Raw genomic sequence first — 22,339 nt, 5'->3', positions numbered from 1 at the left:
ACACGTCTAACTCAAATGGTAATTAAAACAATTCTACACGTGGAAACCAATCCAGACCTGTTGTAACTGGTCTACGGACTTGCTACGCTCCCCTCCACAACAATGTGTGCGTAATCTGATCTCTCACTCTCCTGCTATATCACAATTCCCGGAAACTTTCTGACTGCCCCTCTTACGACACCTCTATATAAATAGGATGATGGCTGGCACAGCCACACAGGGCACACAGGCTACATTACTAGTGGACCTGTGGAGCAGACATTATGCATGTCAAGCCAACAATGAAAGGAAAAAAAATAAAAAGGAGTAAACCACTAATTAGTAAAATCTAATATTTCATAACGGACCGCCGTGGTACAATTTACAGAATTTCTCTCTTAGCTGGAGGTGTCAGCCTCCTCATTTGCTGTTTGAGTTTCACCTCAAGTCACCTTTCACGTCAAAGGCCAGTTGATTGATCACGTTCTGTCGGTTTAGGATAGAAATGACGTGATGAGTGATTCAAGCAAAGCACTGCATGCCAAGAAATGTCCCCCAGCACAATGTCTGCATAATTTACTGTAAGAAGACATTAGCATTGTTTAAAAAAATAAATATATAACTGGACAACTTTTGACAGATAAGTTGGGGCGCCTACACTAGAGCAGATGTAATGTGATGCCTACGGAGTCACAATCTCACCTGTAGTAAAGTCACGTGTACTTCTCGTCAGCCTCCCACCAATGCACAAGCCCGTGTCGGAGCCCATTTTTTAAAAAGCTTAAAAAGTAAATTATGTGACTGAGAGGCGGTCACTGCTTTACCTAAAGTGTTGATTAAAATTGAGAGGCAATATGGGATAAAGCAAAAAGAAGATTAAAAAAATAAAAAATCAGGAGTGGTCTCCCCGAGACGTTCTCATACACTCAGATATTTGAGGAGTAAACCGCAAGACAAGGATTATATTTTTACATTATTTACATTGCCCAGAGGGGACTGGGCGGTCTCGTGGTCTGGAACCCCTACAGATTTTATTTTTTTCTCCAGCCTTTGGAGTTTTTTTTTGTTTTTTTCTGTCCACCCTGGCCATCTGACCTTACTCTTATTCTATGTTAATTAATGTTGACTTATGTTTATTTTTTATTGTGTCTTCTATTTTTCTATTCATTTTGTAAAGCACTTTGAGCTACATTTTTTTTGTATGAATATGTGCTATATAAATAAATGTTGATTGATTGATTGATTATGTACATTAAAGAACTATCAACAACAAATCAAATGAATAATAAATTGAACAATGTCACACACACATGCGAGTAGAAGGCAGCTAAAGGGCTTAGAGAATGGTACTGACTCGCCCGACCAAGGGGTGGTGGGGTGCATGGACTTTCCTTCTAAGTTCCCTGCAGACCTATCCAGGGAAATCCCACCAAGTTCTGGTGCCTCGACTCAGGTCACGTCACTTCCTGTCCCGGCCCCAGAGCACGATGCCACTTCCAGTCCCGGGCCCCCCCCTCCCCGAGGACGACATCACTTCCACAAGACTCCCTATAAAGCCTCACTCCCCTCCTCCAGATGACAGTTCTGTTTTGGACTCAGTCTTGTAATCTACTTTGGTCTTACAATTCTCTATTTTTGTAGCTAGGAACATCATATACAGGTGGCTGCCCCAAACCTTTATCATGTCTGGAGTCTCATTGTGTCACAACAATTATTATAAAAGTATTCTGCAGCTGCATGAATAAAAAAGTACCACTTCCATTTAGTGGAAATAGCTCAAAAGTTGATAGAAATCTATGTTTTGTACCTAATACTCGTATGCAAAATTTGGTTGACCCAAGTGGACTCGTACTCGTGTTATCGTGTTCACACACAATTCCAATTTGTAATCAGGGAGGTCTAAACCCGTCGAGATTCAGAAGAATTTCAAAATCGAATTTTTGGACGATTCCAATACTTTCCATATACGAAAAAGTAAAAACCTGCAAGTTTAGGAGCCATCCAGCTATTTTGACAAGTGGTCCTTCTTAGGGTCACCCAGTGAGGACAGCAGTCGAAGAAGGAACAACTTGAAGAGTGGCGGTGGATCAAAGCAGCTTCTAGGAGCTCACCTAGCTTGTTGGCAATTAACTTTTGATTTCTAGATAAACAACAAAAATTAACCAATTTATTTCAATCATCGAAGGCATTAGACGTCTTACATCCTCAGCCTTGCTGTCTTGCTCCTGCAGTGCTTTCTGGAGTTCCTCCACTTGGCTCCGGAGTGCAGTAATTTGCAGCTGGTTCAGCCTGGGGCAACAAAAACAAAGTTTATGAGAATACAATTATTACAAAAGTCATTACTTGAGAAAGCCATACTGGTGACGTTTGGGCCAACATTACATTTACTTAACATCCAACAGTGTAAGTGCTGGTGGAGTACTGATGAAGTCCATGCTGAAAATGAAAAGTGTGACAGTGTGGCAGTATTAGTAGTCGGCCAGGATGACGATGTTCTCCTTGGCTTTAACTAGACGCCTGAATGCCAGCGGTTACTGCATTGGGCCCGACTTCATTTCTGGCAGCATGAGACGTAATTTTTAGGATGTGAGAAGAAACAGGCAGCTGATGGATAAGATGTGGGACTGAAATAAGTTGTTGCAGAAGCCTGAATTATTGTTTTTAAGTTGTATTAGAACAGATGTGATGACAGCAGGCCATTCAGTGCAAAAAGCCTGTCTGTCCTCTTCAGCTCAGGTCTGCAAAATGACTTTTGGATTTGAAGATCCATAAAGTCCTGCTGTCCACCACTCAGCTTGGTTATTTCATGTGTCTGATGTGGGGTCTCAGCGTCTCCTGGCTGGTGTTCAACTTCAAGTCGTTTGCTATCATTGTTCATTTTTGATTCTTTTGTATCGGTTAATTATATTTGATTTATTTTTTAATGCCTCGGCTATACTCCACGTGTTTTGCAGGTTGCCCCCCCCAATGGAGTGGTGCCAAATGCCAATCACCGCAAGGACCTATAAATCTAGAGAATCTTCCGCAGGTCCTGGCAGTTGGTTCATTGTGAAGGTGCTCTGGAGCAGGCGAGTTCTCGTCTTTTGCTGTGCCTTCTGCTTTTCTTGTGAATTTCTGGATTCTGGATCATGTGGAAGAGAGGTGACAAAGAGAGTGGTGGCAGGGTGGAATGGGTAGGTAAGAGTGTCAGGAGTGGTTTGTGACAGACGGGTATCAGCAAGAGTGAAAGGGAAGGTCTACAGGATGGTTGTGAGACCAGCTATGGTATATGGGCTGGACATGGTGGCACAGGAGACAGAGCTGGAGGTGGCAGAGTTAAAGATGCTAAGATTTGCATTGGGTGTGATGAGGATGGACAGGATTAGAAATGAGGACATTAGAGGGTCGGCTGAGGTTAGACGGTTGAGAGACAAAGTCAAAGAGGTGAGATTGTGTTGGGTTGGACATGGGCAGAGGAGAGATGCAGGGTATATTGGGCAAAGGGTGCTAAGGACAGAGCTGCCAGGGAAGAGGAAAAGAGGAAGAGAAGCTTTATGGATTTGGTGAGAGAGGACATGCAGATGGTGAGCGTAACAGAGCAAGATGGAGATGACAGGAAGATATGGAACAAGATGATCCACTGTGGCGACCCCTAACTGGAGTGGCCAAAAGAAGAAACAGCTCTGTTTTTGACCTTCGCCATTAGATCGTGTTTTTGGATGTTGTATGTATCGGATTGCCTCTGTGTCTCAGAAAGAGTCTTTTGCTTCTTGTGCTCCATGAGGACCATTTTGATAAAATAATTTTTTTTATAAAAGTTTGTTTGGTTTGGTAGTATAGTGCCCTCTAAGTGGGCATTTTTTTTAGGGAGGTGCCTTTTGTGACTTTTTGCCTTCGAGGACTCCCAGTCACAATACTTATGGTTCTTTGCTTGAAGAAAAACACTTTCTAGCATTTGTGCGAAATCTGCCCTTAACAAGTTCCCGATCGCGTCCCCCCCATGTTCTTGTTGCAGAATTTATTTTAAAGCAACCGCTGTGACCCACTGTCCCAATTTCTTTCATCATTTTAAACACTTTGATCACGTCACCCCTCCGTTTGCATTCTATCCTGCCGTTTTAAGCAGTGCATTCACAGAGGGATGCAGACAGCAGGACTTGCTGCTCACCCCCAGGAGACTACAGCTTGATTAGTGTGAAACAGCAGCTTGGTGTGAAGCAGATAAAGAAAGACGTTAAAATAATAAAAGAAAACGAAAACGAAACGGCAGCTATGTCTGCAGTTATTAATAAGAATGGACACTAGTTGTGGTTTGCTTGCTATAATAATTTGTCAGCGTTTTCACACGATAACCACAGGTCATGCGCTGCTGTCAAAAGATGAACCATCATTTCCGAAAAGCAGAAAAGTGACAAATGACCCAAGATTATCTGACCACCATAAATGGTCAACGGAAAAGGTTTTATTAAATTGATGCCTGGCTGACTGGCACTGTGAGACACGTCTTCCTTTCATTCCTGGAACAATTGTTCCGTACAGCCTTCCAGCTCCATCATGTGTACTTTTCCTCTAACTTCATAATGGGGTGAAAGTTAATCCTGCTAGCATTAGGAGCAAGACAGGGTCCAACCCTGGTCCAGGGGTCTAGGAGATTTCATTTTTTTAAATAGATCTAGACAGCATGGTGGCAAAGCGGCAAGTGCTACTGTCATATACACTCACAAAGGCTTGGGTTCAGATCCTGGCCTAGGCCCTGTCACGAGTTTGTACGCTCTTCCCGTTTCGTATCGGCTTTCTCTCAAATTTAAACGGCATGTACAATTTGGCTTCTTGGAGGCTCTGGATTGACCCTGAAGCAGAGGGTGTCAATAAGCGTGCACTTCAATGGACTGCTGTGCCATCCCAGAGTTTACTCCTACTACTGCCACAATAAATTTCTTCATCGTATAATTAAAATGGATTAATAGTTGCAGTCATAAAACGGCACATTGTTTTCAACCAGTAGTGCTGGCTGTCATTTTCGAAAATGAAGGATTAGTCAGATTTGTGGTACTGATGTCACATTTCCTTGCATGGCCTCCTTGCCACATGTGGTTTAATTAATGATAAGGGTGCTAAGGATAGAGATGCCAAGTAAGAGGAGAAGAGGAAGAGAAGGTTTATGGATGTGGTGAGAAAGGACATGAAGGTGATGTGTGTGACAGAGCAAGATGATAAGGACAAGAGAATATGGAAGAAGATGATCCACTGTGTCGACCCCTAACGGGAGCAGCCAAAAGAAGAAAGGAGAGCTCGAGTCACCAACAATGGAAGTTTTAAGTGATACCTACAAATCAGATACCTAAAATCAACCCTGTGCTCTGAGTTTAGGATCATTCCTCACCCTCCCTAGACATCTGTTATCAAGCTTATTAGACCACCACTTCTGGGTTCACCAGGTTGTGTGACATGGTGTACGCGTGCTACTCCGCTCTGTGTGTGTCAAGTTCACTGACCAGATCAAGAGCAGTTACAAGGCTTTTTGGTGGAGTTTCAGATGTTATTATTGTTTCCTGCTTGTCCTACCTATTCTCTCTTTGAGCCATCATGAATTATCAGTGCCTTGGTAGTAGTCTCTCACCAGATCCTTTCATTGGATTAACTGTTTGGAGTGCGACATTGGTGAACAGAGATACTGCAGCCTTAGGATTTATCACGTTAGTAAATGTATGGTTGTGCATTTCCACAAGCTGGGACTTGAAGCAGTGTGTGTGATGCGACAGTCTTTTCATTCTTCATGACACTAGTGACTAGATGAAACTAACTCTGAAGCATTTCAACAGAGTAATCATTCATCGGCCGGGTTACCTGTTCTCTGTCTCCAGTCTGTTCTGGCTACGCCGAGACTCCTCCAGCTGGCTCTGTACTTCACTTAGCTTCTGACGGGAGGCTTCTTCCTCCGCACAGAGTGTTTTGTTCTCCTGCTGGAGTCGCAGAATCGTTTCTCTAATTGGATGAGAGCAAACATGTAACGTTACAAAATGAAAAAGAAAGATGAATGAGGAAAAAATGAATCGGATTTACAGTAATCCCTCGCTATATCGCGCTTCGACTTTTGTGGATTTTAAATATAAGCATACAGTATCTAAATATATATCACGGATTTTTCACTGGTTCGCGGATTTGATTTCTGCGGACAATGGATCTTGCCTAGAGGATACGGATGCTACTCTAAAAAATGCCGACTTATCGCGGTGCTTTGGCATACTTAAAAGCCCAAAAGCACGTATTGATTTTTGATTGTTTGCTTTTCTCTCTCTCTCTCTGACATTCTCTGCTCCTGACCGCACACTCCTTTGAAGAGAAGATATGTTTGCATTCTTTTAATTGTGAGACAGAACTGTCATCTCTGTCTTGTCATGGAGCACAGTTTAAACTTTTGACTAAAGGGTGTTATTTCATGTCTAGAGGGCTCTAATAATGTTAACAGTGTGGGAGAGTTTATAAGGGCTTAAAATATATAAAAATAACCATACAAACATATGGTTTCTACTTCGCGGATTTTCATCTATCACGGAGGGTTCTGGAACTCAACCCCCGCGATCGAGGAGGGATTACTGTATTATAAGCATGTAAAATACTTGAACATGTCAGCTTAGAGACTCCAGAGGTAAAAATACGTTAGAAAATGATTTCCAATATGTAACATCACCCGTGCTCACAGATTATTGGAATGAATGAACACTAATTAGCAGGAGTTAAGTATAGCTGGGTCCTTTCATTTTAGTCAACTTTTAGTCACCGTTCAACTGAAAGACAACACCCTTGTAACTTCTGTTTTTCACAAACCAACAGACAGACGGACCTACCTAAGAAGTGATAGCTTCCACCCCAAGCATATAAGGCGCTTCATTATTTTCAGCCAAGCAAGACCGGGATAAACAACTGCAGGAGCTCAGACAAGATTTCCATCAGACAAGGTTATACCCGCAAAACAACCGACACTCAAATTAGAAGAGCTTACCGCCATACCCAGAGACCACCTTCTGGAATATAAAAAACCAAAGACAACAAGAACCGCATCCCCCTTGTTGTCACCTACAACCCACATCTTGAAGCACTTCGAAAAATTATAAAAGCCAGTGCTAAACACTGAAAAATGTTATTTCCTGAACATACAGACAACCACCAAACCTTCAGCAACTAATTGTCCGAAGCTCCCTAAGTGAACCACCAGAAAATGGCACATCTCCCTGCCTACAGTAAAGATGTAAAACGTGTGCCCACATTTATAATACAGACCGTATACTTATACCACACTGCTGACTAGAACATCACATAAAGGGATAATTTTCCTGCAGATCATCTAATCTGGTCTACCTAATTCTCTGCATGAAATGTCCTGACACTGCACTCTACGTGGGAGAAACTGGACAAACACTCCGCCAGAGAATGAATTTACACAGGGTCCACATTAAACGTGGCAACACAGATGTTCCTGTAGCGGCCCACTTCAACAGCCATGGACACTGTGAGAGGGACTTTAAAGTCACAGGGCTTATGGGCAACTTCAGAACACAGCAAGAGAGAACAGAATGGGAAGTCAAACTCTGCTACAACTGAACACATTGCAACATGGTTTGAACAGAGACAAGAGTTTTACGGCCAGGTATGAGGATTGTTTGCATCTCTCAGACTGACACAGACAACCTGTCTACAGATCCACATTGTATTGAAAAACTCATCAGAAACTTCAAAAGACTTTGTCGGACAGTCGTCTTATCCAAAGATCTCGACCATACATTGTTCTTCTCTCTTGTTAAATGAACCCCAGCCTGAAGGAGTCTGTTCATTTTTTTACATTTAAGATTTGTCACTTAAAGATTTACCAATGCTGTTTCTTGTCCTAGTGTGTATATAAACACAGGGAACTCCCGTTTCTGTAGTACATCTCACCTGAAGAAGGGGCCCGAGTTGCCTCGAAAGCTTGCATATTGTAATCTTTTTAGTTAACCAATAAAAGGTGTCATTTTGCTCGACTTTTCACAAAGTGTATAATTATATATGATGAACGTCTTACTTGAGCTCAGCAGGCATCATCTCAGCCGTAAGATTCTGCACACCCTCATCACACAAGGAATCTTCTATAAAAATAATAAACATAAGATAGGCAGCCAGTTGTTTAGTGCACGAAACACTAGGAAGACCGTCACATTCAAACAATACAGAGAAGTTCTAAGAGCAAACCATTTGGTGAGACCACCTACAGGCAACACCAAAAAGTTCTTTATGTAAAACATTTGTATGGTAAGCCAGGCCTCGTGTTAAATGTTCCCTACAAGGCTCTGCGCTGGCTTACCTCTCTGACGAAGATGTTGTGGCTGGAACTGCACAAAGCACATGTCTTCAATCCTTTCTCGCAAGGCGTCCCGGTCCACCATAAGTCGCTGAAACAATGAAAAATCAGCTTAGTAAATACTCACAGATCAGGCCCGCCGTGACGCTACACTGAATTAAGCAGAACGGAGCAGATTAAAATCACACTTTTAGAAGGGTGCACAATGTGGGGGTGTTGAACTCCGGGCCAGGAGGGCCGCAGCGCTGCAGGTTTTCATTCTAACCCTTTTCCTAATCAGCAACCAGTTTTCACTGCTAATTACCGTAACTCCTTTTTCCCTTCATTTTATTAGCCCTGTTTTTACGGATTCAGTGCTCTGGATCGATTCTTTTGATTCAAACAGATGACCAGCTAAATTGGGACTCCAAACTCCAACCAATTTTACTCCAGTCACTTAATGAGAAGCCAATTCTTGCTGTTAATTAAACTTGTTATTGAATTCCATGGCTTGTTGCTGCTCTCAAACTGTTGATTTTTTGTTTTTTCTAAGAATACCATCAAAAAGTTTTGGTGAACCTGAGGGATCAACTTTACGGAGACCTTCACCTTTCTTTATTTTCAGATATTGTGTGATGGGCACAGGTGAGCTGGTCATGTGGCGGCCTGTTTTGTGTCTCATTATTGTTTGTCAGCTAATTAAGAAAAAAAAAGTTAATTAGCAGCAAAAACTGGTCACTGATGATGAAGATGGTTAGAATGAAAATGTGCAGTTACTGCGGCCCTCCAGAACCGACATTGCACACCCCTGCCCTAATCGATAAGCTCAAACTGCATTATCACCGAGGGGCTTCAAAATTCAACTCAAAGAAAAATACATCTTCAGGGTCAGACATTTCCACCTGGAAACCAACATGAAAACAAGTGGGTCTCGGGTTTGTTTTAGAAGCATCCAACCAACCCACCATATTCTGAAATGGCTTATTTCAGCACACTCTTTTCAATCAGCTATTAAAGCATCTGTGGGAACAGGGCAAGAACAGTCTCTGTGCCAGTCCAACATACATGGAGAGCGCTACCCAGATATGGACCGGCGAAGAAGCGGCGTTTGTCTGATGAGTAATTAGTCAGAGACAGCGCACAAGCACTAGGACCAACATCTTGTGCTCTACAAATCTGCTAAAATACACTAGTGAGCTCAAGTGAAACCAACATGGACATCCTGGGACTTTTATCTCGAAGAACTGATCCCTTTTTTATACCCACTTTCAAAGCCAACTTATCATCTACTGGTAGCATAAGAAGGGCATAGGGGTCTTCTAGCAAAAAGCAGGGGACAGCAGCAGCAAGTGTGGAGAAGGTCACTGTCAGTGCCCACCACTTTTCTCACTTTAGAAGGCACACAATAGGGAGGATTTTTGCATTCTTTGGATTCTCATCAATTAGTCCACTTTTTCCAAAACGTTAATAGCAGCAGTAACTTGTGACGTGAGGTGAGGTTCATGGCTGGTGAGGCACTAACTCCTTCACAGTCACATTTACAAATATATGAACCCCAAAGAGTAGCTTATACACTCCTCAGTTGGCAGCCTGCACATTGCCTACTGGTTATGTTTCATATCTCATCAACATTCTTTACACACACACACATCGGTAAGGCGCATATTTAGCTAAGAAAGAACGTTACATTTATAGCGGAGAGAGCGCATTTGCTCCTCACCCTCCATGTGTTCTAAATTTGCCGTTGCAAATCCACAATTCATACTCATTTAATACAAATGAAAGTATAGAGTGGTGTACAAATACAAACAGATTTCAGTTTTGACCTTAATTGAAATATTTAGTTGTTTTAAAAAATTCTAATGCTTTAATTGATTTTAATACAGACTGTTCAACAAAAGGATAACAAGAAAAGCAAAAGAATATTTTAAAGGTCCAAATTTTGTTTTTTAAATATTGGATTGTGTTTTTTCTTAGTCTGATCCCATTTTATTATAAAACTGAAAACGTTTATGGTCTTACCTTTACAGTAATCCCTCGATATATCGCGCTTTGACTTTCGCGGCTTCACTCTATCGCGGATTTTATACGTAAGCATATATAAATGTAGAACGCGGATTTTACTCTGCTTCGTGGGTTTCTGTGGACAATGGGTCTTTTTACTTCTGGTACATGCTTCCTCAGTTGGTTTGCCCAGTTGATTTCATACAAGGGGTGCTACTGGCGGATGGCTGAGAAGCTACCCAATCAGAGCACGCAGTTACTGTAAGTTCCTGTGTGCCGATTGGCTCAGACAAAGGAGTGCCGAATTCGATTGCGCTGCGTTAACTAGGAAGTCTCTTCTCGCTCATTCAGCATCAACGTGTTTCACTGTGTAAAGAGTTAATTTTTGTGCTCTTTTGTGTTAATCTTTGTGTTTAGTCAAGCCCTTCATTATGGCTGTAACATATGTGATATCGGAGACGCTCGATATCTTTAATATTTAGGTTTTACTGTATATAAACAGTATGCTTACATACATAATTTCAATGAATCTTACCTGATATCTAAGAGAATACAACGGGTTTATGCTGTATAACTGTGTAGGAAATGTTTATAAGAGTGTGGGAGAGTTTATAAGGGCTTAAAATATGTAAAAATAACCATATGAACACATGGTTTTTACTTCGCGGACTTTCACCTTTCGCGGGGGTTCTGGAATGCAAACTCCATGATAAAGGAGGGATCACTATTTGTAAATGAGGTCCATGCGCCTGTCCTTCTCCACGAAAATCTCCGTCACTTTCAAGTAAAAGTCCTCCTTATTTTCTTTTAGTTTTAAAAAATCTTAATCTTCCATTTTGGCAGTCAGTCGGAACAAAAAATAAAACTAAACGGACTGCTGCAGTGCACCTGACTTGCTGATATCGCTAACTTATTTGCGCCTCTGCATAGAACAACAGCAGCAACGAGCATCTGTTGGGCTCACATGCGCCCCCTTCAGGTACTGTCTGCCTCACCCTGTGCCTTCACTGTGGTCTAATGTCTGATCAGCAAAACTAAATATGTCACACACATTCATTAAAGATATTAGCCAGACTGTGGAAAGTCAGGGTGTACAATAAACGTCACTGCACAAATTATATTGGCGACATACTGAGAGACAGCAATGGGCACGTGCATCAACCCCATGTGTGAGGGAGAGCGAAGTCTGAGGTGAGGCAAGGCTCGTTGCTGCCGCACCTCGCGTTTCTCTCCTGTATTTGAACAGGAAATGCGCCAATTCAGCGGTTTTGACTATAAAAACGATCAAAATTATTGGAATCGTATAGAAAACAAATTTATAGCACAGACCAGTGGACATATTTATTTTAAGTTATCATTATTAGTTTTTTTTTACTTTTCAAGATGACAGGTGAGACCGAACGTCCCTGGCAGTAACTGATGAGCAGACAGATTTGTACCTATCGTTCACACCCATGTCAAGTCACTACAAGTGACCTTTCTTTTTAAAGTGTATTTATCCTTCATGCTTTTGTTTTGATTCAAGTGTCTCAAAGGCTGAATTATGTATGCAGGACACCTGGAAGTGTGGAAACCACCCAAAATGAAAGAAACAGTAAATAATAAAATAACGTAAGATGGTCAAACCCACTTAATCCAAATTAATGTCATGGGTAGTCAGCACTGCTAAATGGATCCAGCTATAAAGAAATCCATTCAATTCTTAAAGCCTGCCATTACTAAATAAATCAAAACCAGACTGAATGAATAATAAAATTGTAAAGCTGTTCCCTTAAATGGCAAAGGAAGGGAATGGAGAACTCACCTCCTTCTCCTTGAGCAGAGCCTCGTACTTTAGATGAACGTTCTTGTACTCAAACTGCCACTTTTCGGCTTTGATTGCTTCTGAAGAGTGCTTACTGTGCAGCTCCTGAATCTTAAATTTAAAAAAGAAAAAAGGCTCAATTCCTCCCCAAGTACAACGGGTGCAAAGCAGAAACAAGGACACCACGACTACATCTGCAGTGGGACGGCAGTAAGTGCAAAATGAAGCTGCCATTCACACGTCCAATTTTAGAGGATAACCAAGTGTCATTTGCACTATGGAAAAGGGGCTTTCCATTAGACTAAGCGGACGAGACGCCATACTGAAAAGTACCTGTTTCTTATAAATTTCCAGCTGGCTGCGGGCGCTGTTGGCTTTCCTCAGCTCTTCTTCCAGTTCGCACGTGCGCTGCATGTACACAGTGTTCCTCTCCTCCAGGAGCCTAACCTGTCTCCGCAGATCTCCAAGATCTTCCAGCTTCTTCTTATAGGTATCCACCATTGCCTCCAAGCGGTTCACTCTGTCGGACGAGTGCCTGTAAAGCAATAAGAAACATTTTAGAATTTCAAATCAACAAAAGGCTATTTGCCTAATTTTACCTGGAGATGTTTCTTTATGTATAATATTATAGTAAAAGACAGAAGGGTTTGGCCATTTTGAAAGTATCAGATAAACACTCAAAGGATGAAGGATGGCCTCATGTTAAAAACGCTCATTCAGTGCTGCGCAAATCTTTATTCCCACATAGCATAACAGTCGTTATGGTACAGATGTCAATATAATGACCTGTCAAAGCAATTCAAACTGTGCAAGTGTTACTGTTTATTGAAAACAAAGAAACAGCTCATCCATGGATCTGCCGAGTCAGCTGTGATGGATGGCCAAGAGCATTACTCAGACCACCGTGTTGAGGACATTATCTCCCTCAAGACACTAGAGGGCAGCCCTCCTGGGTTTCTACAGCATCATGGATGTCGGGACTTGCAGTTTGGAACAGCCCTGCTGGGCTCCATTGGTGCCACCAGAGGGTGCTGCAGGGTCCCTGGAAGTGCTGGAGGTGTTTCTCGACCTTCTTCTGGGTGCGGCGGAAGAGGTTCCTCCTGGGACCCTGCAGGAGCCGCTTCACCACCAATCAGAGAGCCAGAGTCGGATGGAAGAGCAGGAGAAGCAGAAGAAGAAGATTGTGTTTACTTGTATTTGGTGCTGTGTACTGTGGGGAGCAAGAGAAAGATGCTTGCCCATTTAAGAACGTGTGCGGTTTTGAACTTGTGTCTCAGCCTGTCTGTGTTGGGGTTTGGGGAGCGGTACACCCCCTGGTGGACCACACAGCCTAATCAAAATTCAGCGGACTTGCTGGATTCAACCCCAAAATGGTCATCAGGTCACCGTGTTGCATGCTTACTTATGCCACACTAAACCGTCATAGAGAAAAAGTTCCTCCTTAAAAACAACTGCTGTTCAGTGTTAGACTGGGGTTGGTCTTCAAACCTCCATCTAGGGGGTCTTTATCATCTCTATCTGCGGTTATGCACAGGAGATGCAGGTGGTTCTGTAAAGCACTTTACAATTAAACATGCTAAGAAATGCACTGTGCATATACTGCCTAAACATGGCGTGACAACTTGTTAGGGTAAGACAGACATGCAAACCACCGAGCATGACGATGGTGTGAAGACCAGGAAGGATGCCCCTCAATGACGACTGGGGCTTTCACAATTTAACAGCTTAAAGCCATTTTTATTGTGTAGCCACTAATGGGCTAAGCCAAACATGGATTCAAGCTGAAGCCAATGCTCCGTTCAAAGTGGGTGGCAGGATGTTACACTGGTCAGCGCTGCTGCTGGGTTCAAACGAGTTTGAGGGGTCACTCCAGGTCTGTGCGCGTCTGACCCACATTTCAAACACAGGGTTGTGCTTACTGGAAGCTCTACATTACCTTGGCATGAGTAAGTGTGCCAGGCAGTGCAATGGTACCCCCTTCATGGATATCACATATCTTGCACTTCAGTCTGCCTGACACCACATTAGATTATTAAGTTAGCCTACAAAGAATAAATGATGATTTTTAAGATAAAATACTTGACTTTTACTCACCGGAGAATGTCCATTTCATCTTTGAGGGACTGGGCCTCTTCAGCTAGGCTGGTCAGCTCTTCATTGCGATGCTGCAGCTCTGCCACTTGGCGCTCCAACTCCTCTGCTCGGATTTGCAGGTCGTCTTTGGAGGTGTCCAGCCTGTAACAAGACCATCAAATAATTCAACACCCTGCAATGCAGCTACACCCTAGGGGGACGCTTCAATTGTTTTTTTGTACAATATTCCAATTGATGGGTGGTCTGATGTGGACATCCATAATGAGTGTCTGGCTTGTCCTCCTAGTCACCCAATCATCCTCTAGCTGTCTGCGAGTCTGCATTGGACTGTCCATTGTGAGAAAATGAATAAATTTAGAAGCTCTTAATAACTTTAAAGTCTGTACGCAATGTCAAAAGGAAGTGTCTAAGTAATTAGATTCACTATAATGGGATGTGCAGTTGTCTGTTAACCTAATTCAGGACTGCTTCCCAACTTTGTACCTAATGCTCCTGGAATGGGCTCCGGAACTTCACTTCGAAAGGATTAAGTGGGTTTGAGTATGTCATGTGTGAACCCTGGGCACGTACAGCTGCCCCAACCTGAGACAGACAGGCAGAACATGGGTGAAGCACACAACACCCGGTTTCTTGTCAGTTCAGTACACAGGGCCCAAATCACCAACACAGAACGACACAGTCCCTTCTCCGCCACCAGTCCCATCGCCTCCACTCATCCTCAGGCTTTGTTCTCTTCCTCCCGACTCTGGCTCCCCGAGTGGTGGCAGCTGTCCCTATTATACAGCACCCGGAAGTGCTCCAGATGATCCACAGTCTCCTTCCGGCTGCTCTTCCGGGTGTGACAATAGACCTGTAGAGGAGGGCTCAGCCGTGTTTTATACGCCCCCTGGTGGTGGCCACGGGCCTCAGCAGGGCTGAGCTTCCCTGCTCCGTGGCACTGCTCTCTGTCATCTCGGGGGAAGCATTGCCCCGTGCAAGCTCCTTCCCCTAGTCCTTCCGTTACGAAGATGTCCCGGCTGCCCGTTACATATGTTATGACCCAAAGTCTAAACACCAGTAGCAATTCTGCTTCATAATCTGACAAATCAACACTAATGGATAAGTGGGGCCCTTTAAGCAAATACAGTACAATCCCTCTTAACCGGCCACCTCGTTTTGGCCGGTTAATCAGACGAACACCTATTTTCACGTAGAAAAATATTTCTAAGGTATGTATTGTACCTCTTCAACGTTTCTGAAGAAACCATATCCACAAGGCTTCATCCACGATTTCACACACAGGTTTTCTTCTCATACAACGACTGGAAAGTGTGGTGTAGCGGGTCCACACCTCAAGTCAAAAAGGCCACTTTTTAAATAAATAATCGCTGCACTCGAGGGGGCGTGGTATATGTGGCCGATCGGTTCAGCGATCACGGAGCTGGAGTGACCAGTATTGAAGACGACTGGCCGTCGAAAGGCCGCAGCAATCGTGGAGGCTTTGGGCTTTTTTAGCCCCAGCGTGAGCGCCCTGGCCGCTGGGGAAAGAACCCAAGTCTCGGTCCGGATGGAGCCCGATGTAGCCAGGGATCGGAGGGCTACCGAACCAGTGGGGAAGGCAGCTGCAGCTGCACCTGCAGATAGGGCGACTCCCCTGTTGGCGAAGCCCGATGGGAGAAGCAGGGGAGCCGCCAGGTAGAAAGAATTGGATTTTAAGAGACATTGTTTTAACCTCGTTTGCGTTGTATTTAAAGGACTTGTCTTTTCACTAATGGATTTTAACCTCCACTAATTCACTCGTTTTAATGGATTATTTATTTAAAGAAGACTTTTGATACACTGCACTTTATTTAATTTGAACACTGTTTTGTTGTTTGCTGGTTTTAAAATACCTCTCACCTTCCAGGAAAGAAGGAAGTGCATACATATAAAGAAGAACTCAGGATTTAAAAAAAAAAAAATTATTTTAACAGGCCGGTTAATTCGTTGGCCGGTTAATGGGAGGCCAGTTAAGAGGGATTGGACTAACCTCAAGGGGGTGCTGTAAAGAAAACACATCACAAGATACTCAATAGTTGGTTTAGTTTTCTTTCTTGTTCTGCTCCTGTGCCAACGCTGTGACACATTAAAGGTTAACAGTGAGTTTTGTTAGCCACAGCTGCTCTTAGACCTGCCAATTGCCTGGCACTGAGGTCAGTAATATGCAGTAGGCGAGATGTGCAGGGAGATTAAGGAAACCTGAGGTATGAGCCCCAGCAACACTGCCTGCTTCTACCAAACGGGGACCTTTTTCAGTATTACAAAGTAACTCCATCTTCGACATTCCACGTAAACCATTCCCTCCATAAGAGAGGCTGTCACAGCCACAAGTGACAGCCTATCTCATGCCACAAACTAGGTGACCATCTGACCTGTAATTTTCCTCCTGCAGCTGTTCCAGTTGGGTCTGTAGCAGAAGCAGCTTCTTACTGGTTATGGTGGCGGTTTCATCGGGTGCTTCGGGCCGCTGCGTTCCATGTTTTTGCAGCTCTGCCAGCTCAGACAACAAAGCGTTCTTTTCCTCCAGTATGGTGGAGACCTGTGGCACAGACATATCAATGGATAGACTTGGCTCAAAAACAGAAAAAAAAAGTTACTGAACACCACCTGGACAGGTCAGACCACCCTAGGATGGTACTGCGGATATTCCTCATTAAGAAGGCAAACAGAATGTCAGGTTATATAGCGCCTTGATGTGTGCAGTACAAGTCACAGGAGGTTCTGCTCAGGCTTTATAACACACTGGTGAGGCCTCATCTGGAGTCCTGGGTACAGTTTGGGTCTCCAAGTAACAGAAAGGACATAACAGCACATGAGAAAGTCCAGAGAAGAGCGTCAGGGCTGATTCAGAGCTACAGAGGATGAGTTATGAGGAAAAATGAAAGGAGCTGAGCCTTTAGAGTTTAAGCAAAAGAAGATGAAGAGGAGACCTGAGTGAAGTGTTTAAAATTATGAAGGGACTTAGTACAGTGGATTGAGACGGTGACTTTAAAATGAGTTCATCAACACGGGGATAGAGTTGGAAACTTGTGAAGGGGAAATTTCACACAAACATTACAACGTTTTACTTTACACAGAGAACAATAGACACTTGGAATAAGAGACCAAGTAATGTGGTGGGGACAGTAAGACTTTAGGGACTTTCAAAACTCAATGTTTTTTTGTAAGAAATAAGTGGATGGGACTGGTGGGCTTTGTTGGGCTGAATGGCCAAGTCTCGTCCAGAGTGTCCAAATGTTCTAAATGACAACCCCCTTGTATTGCACACAGCTACATGAACCTGAATTTTTTTTTAATTCTGTAACTAGGATTACTTTGAAAAGCATCTTATAACTTGAAGGACATAAAGCTCATACTCTTTCATAACAGGTTTCATCAGGATGAATGCCTTTGGGATTAAACACAACAAAAGATTATTTAAGGCAGAGTATTTCTAGTAAAAGGAGGGGATTAAAACAGAAGCTGGAAAGTGCAAAGTAGTGTGTCATAAAATAGACTTGCAGGCCTTTAAAGACGAGGTGCGCAATTCTATTAAGTAATTAAAGCAGAGGAAAAAAGGTGCTGTCGTAAATTTAAAACGATATTTGATACAACTCTTTAATAATTACATAATCTCGAAGATAAAAAAAAAAAAAAGAGTCATCATTTTATTCTTTAAATCACGAAGGGTATGCAGTGCAGAGCCATCTACAGACGCACAGACACGTCCGCTATTTACTTTCTAATTTTTGTTACCTTATGAGCGATTTTTTTTTTTTTTAGAAAAGCCAATCAACTGATCACTCCCTCTTTTGTTTAGTTAACCAAAAACAGAGGAATGGCGACTGTTGCACCTTCTTCTATCTGTGCAGATTTTACACGCAGTGTTCAATGGCAGTTAACTGTAGTGTATGTTAATGGGGATCAGCTCAAGTTGGACGGTTGGCAGAAAGTCAGGGAGGCGAGATTGCGCTGGTTTGGACATGTGCAGAGGAGAGATGCTGGGTATACGGAGAGAAGGGTGCCAAGGATAGAGCTGCCACGAAAGAGGAGAAGAGGAAGGCCAAAGAGGAGGTTTATGGATGTGCTGAGAGAGGAAATGCAGGCGATGGGGGTGACAAGGCAAGATGGCGACAACAGGAAGAAATGGAAAAAGATGATCAGCTGTGGCGACCCCTAACGGGAGCAGCCGAAAGAAGAAGTATGTTAATGGGGATCAAAAGTGATATTTCTTGTAAGAAAGTGATAATTTGCACCATTTTTTGAAGCAGTCTGTGAGCTTCCTACAAGCACACACAGCAGAACATGCTATTATGACGTAACTGTATGAATCGTCTTTCAACACAACATCGGTGTAATGGCAACATTCAAAAGAAATGCAAGTTAGAAAAGTAAAGGTCTTGTAAAGATACCTGGAAATACGGGTCAAAAAATTTAGCAACATGCATTTGATAAGAGACAGGAGGACCTTTGAGTCCATTTGGCTTACTTGGTCGTCTAATATTTAGGTTGTCTCAACATCCGTGTCGTCAAGATTTCCGTTTCAGATTTCAAATGTCCACTTGTATCAAGACGTGCATCCTGGTTACGGTCGTGACTGCACTACCCCACAAGGCCCGAGTTCATACTACGTGCGCCTATGGACGTAAGCGCTGTACGGTTTATACTTGCATGCGTACTTTACGTAAATCTGGAAGATTCCACCAGGTGGCAGTGCGAGATACCATCATGGGGAGAACAGGCTCAGCTTTGCCGCGTTGTGAATTATCTAAATTCTGAGGACACCTCATCACAACATCTCTGAAAAAGAAGGATGTTTAATGATTAAATCCATCAATCCAGGGGATGTACCCATTCCAGCTAGCATCTGGCACAAGAAAGAAACAATCGCTGGACGGGGCATCAGCTCATCGCAAGGTGAATACAAGCGCTCACATACATTGGTGTCATTTTAGTGTCACCAAATCTGCATATCTTTGGAAGGAAACTGGAGCATTCGTTATTTAAATGAAGTTAACGATCTGTAAAATGTAATGTACAAAGGTTAATGCATTTCATCATGAAAGTGATCTCACGTACAAGTCTAAGGATTCGAAATGTGCAGAGAGCTGGAATATCATACATTGAATGTGTTCTGTGTGGCGACTGCTGCCTTCAGTTCGGGAGGAAGCCCCAGCAGCAGGTAGCGATTAACAACTGGGTTGGTTTGAAGATGATGTTTACGACGATCTACTTTAATGATAAAATAAACTACGAGCTTAAAGTGGACATTTCGAACATTAAAGCCGAAATTTCCACTTTAAGCACAAAATAGACCTTTTCACTGTGTCTTTCATTTTTTTTTCCTCCGTGGCTAAAATACGCTTCCATACATTCTGATGCTGTTGTGAAAGTGCAAAAAAGACGGCACAGAAGATGGCATGTGAGACTTTTAAAGTGTATCGTGCCATTACGATGGGGAATACGCGACGCTCGAATATAAAAGCACAACAAATGCATTTGTATGTTGGCATTTTGCTTCTCCACATCAAACATCGAAGCAGGTGCATCGATCCCGGAGGATCCTCAAAGCGGGTTTCTGTCACGTGTAGATAGTAAACAGAGACACTGACGTCACGCTCCGACTTGATCACACTGCACAACCCCCATACCCCCGGACTTTTTGCTGGTACTGCAACTCGCGCACGCGTCGTGTTCATTTTTGAGGACGTGCGGCAGCCATGATGTGTATACAGTGATCAGAGGTGGGTAGTAACGAGTTACATTTACTTGAGTAACTTTTTTTAAAAATTGTACTTCTAAGAGTAGTTTTACTGCACCATACTTTTTACTTTTACTTGAGTATATTTGTGAAGAAGAAACGCTACTCTTACTCCGCTACATTGGGCAGCACTCGACTCGTTACTTTTTTCCCCATTTATACATTACACTATATTTTTGCAAGAGAGAAGTTTCCAGTGGATCTACTGCAGGACTGTTTCACCAATCAAGACGTAGTCATGCAGTCACATGACCACACACAAACTTCCTGCGTCTTGCAGCCCGCGAGAGACTTTTTAGTCATGTGGGGATCCTGTTCACTGCTAAACGGTCACAGCTTCACTGCAAGAACCAGATCGTCGTTCCCAAGCCTGCCTTTGATGTCATTTAACCGCATGTCTTTTTTCCGATCCCCCCTTCTTTTTTGTGCTGACCCGTATATATACACTCCCGTCTCCGTGGGCCTTAATCACACGCCGCAGGAAGCCAATAAATCAACTGAGAATGATCGGACCCGAACGTTCGACTAGCTCCAACTACTTCATTAACTCCCCGTGGTCGTGCAATTGCGTCCACGGAGAGCGACACAGCTTTATGGATTTGAAACTGGACTTTTTTTTTTTTGGAAGCCACAGACCCGCTACACCACAAAGTGCATACGCAGTATTATACTGTCAGTGTACAGTGTGTCTTGTCACTGTAAGCAGTTTGCACTGTTCAAACATACATGTTACCTACTGCAGGTATTGGCTTCAAAAGCTTTCTTGTAAAAAATTGAGATTTGGAACTTTGTGCTATTTGTGTATCTTTATTTTGTAAAGATGTTATTTATTTTTACTCATTTTTTATTTTATTATTTGGAAATAGAAAAATATAAAATAATGTGCAAATTCTGCTGTCTTATTACAACATTTCTAAAAGATAAATCATTTATGATGTTCAAACAGTTACTCAGTACTTGAGTAGTCTTTTCACCAAATACTTTTTTACTCTTACTTGAGTAAGTTTTTGGTGGACTACTTTTTACTTCTACTTGAGTAATATTATTTTGAAGTAACGCTACTCTTACTAGTGAAAAATTTTTGGCTACTCTACCCACCTCTGACAGTGATCCCCCACTATATCGTGGTTCAGCTATCGCGCCCCTGCAGAAAAATTCAATAAGTACATCCTACCTGTAGTGTACTTTGCAGCCAATTCATAACAAAGCATACGGTTTTCAGCAGCCACTACGGTAGACAAAGAGTTTCATGTTACAGTACCCAGATGATTTCTTACGAGGCCCATTATTGGCTGAAAGAGGAGACTCAACCAATCAGAGTGGATTTTCATTCTCTTAGGCTCACATTGGCTGCTGCTAATGTGGTGCAATCTCATAAGAACAGCAAGCGTGGGTCCCCGACACATCTCAGTTCTCTGCGTATTGCGTACCTTGCTTGTGGTCCGATTGTTGTGAGCCAACTTTTGTGAACTTTTCGTTTTGCTTTAAGCCCTACGATGGCTCCCGAGCGAACTTCCGTCTTCTAAGCCTTCTGGTAGTAGTGAGCCTAAGCGCCAGAGGAAGACCTTGATCATTCAGTAGAAGGCAAAACTCCTGGATATGCTTCGGGAAGGAAATCGTTACACGGACGTCGCTCACCATTACAAGTTTATAGGTGTTAAAAGCGTGTGGGAGGGGTATTTTAAGGGTTAAACTATAAATAAATAAAAAAAAATGTTGATTTATATTGTCTTTCTATATTGCGGATGGGTCTGGAGCGTAACTTCCATGATAGGCGGGGGGATCACTGCAAATTGGCCTTTAGTCTCCTCCAGGGGGTGGCAGGTGCTGTTCTACTTAATCGAATGGATTCTGATGGATCTAATAACTTCAATTGACCGAGGACCTGGATGAAGTATCCACACAGAATTCTCTGCTCGGAACTACAAAAAAGGTTTCCCTCCATTGGCCTGTCACAATAAGATGTATTTCTGCAAAGAGTGACAAATAATTCTTGGTGGGCAGGAGACACCTGATGTGGTGGGGTACTGAATATGTAAAAAATAAAAATAATAATGATAAATAAATCCAGATGCTTTAAGAAGTACCCCTCTGGCTCCTTTTCAGATGTCAAATAACTGAGCTTCTACCACTAGCGTCAACCAACTGGTGCCACCTGAAAAGAAATTGTGGTTTTATTACCTGGTTAGTAAATGGACAAAAACGGCATGCTGTGCCATGCACATCAAGATTAGTGTGCCACTTTATTAAAGTGAAGACCTTGCAGCTTTAGCAGGCCGTGTTACAGGATGCTCATGCTACGGTCACACAGAACTGCTCGACAGGAAGCAGCCAGCGCACGGCTCAGATGGAAAACATTATTAAAAATGAACAAAACAAAATACAATTTGAGACTCTATGAACACGA

The 22,339-nt window shown here is 42.8% G+C and overlaps 1 protein-coding gene across 7 annotated transcripts in view; it reads right to left on the bottom strand.

Annotated features, from left to right (window-relative positions):
* Positions 1 to 22,339, bottom strand: part of LOC120541205 (protein Hook homolog 2-like) — a 154,203-nt gene that overhangs the window by 9,089 nt on the left and 122,775 nt on the right. For all 7 annotated transcript variants that reach the window (XM_039772627.1, XM_039772628.1, XM_039772629.1 and 4 more), the window contains 8 exons: positions 16,565 to 16,731; positions 14,175 to 14,315; positions 12,414 to 12,615; positions 12,081 to 12,191; positions 8,297 to 8,384; positions 8,018 to 8,081; positions 5,806 to 5,943; positions 2,181 to 2,268 (listed from right to left, as the gene is read on the bottom strand). In XM_039772627.1, the coding sequence (XP_039628561.1) occupies positions 2,181 to 2,268; positions 5,806 to 5,943; positions 8,018 to 8,081; positions 8,297 to 8,384; positions 12,081 to 12,191; positions 12,414 to 12,615; positions 14,175 to 14,315; positions 16,565 to 16,731 (999 nt within the window). The remainder of the gene's footprint in view (positions 1 to 2,180; positions 2,269 to 5,805; positions 5,944 to 8,017; positions 8,082 to 8,296; positions 8,385 to 12,080; positions 12,192 to 12,413; positions 12,616 to 14,174; positions 14,316 to 16,564; positions 16,732 to 22,339) is intronic.

The sequence above is a fragment of the Polypterus senegalus genome, chromosome 12 (genome assembly GCF_016835505.1).
Source record: "Polypterus senegalus isolate Bchr_013 chromosome 12, ASM1683550v1, whole genome shotgun sequence".
NCBI lineage: Eukaryota > Metazoa > Chordata > Cladistia > Polypteriformes > Polypteridae > Polypterus > Polypterus senegalus.
This window is presented reverse-complemented; position numbering and strand designations above follow the sequence as displayed.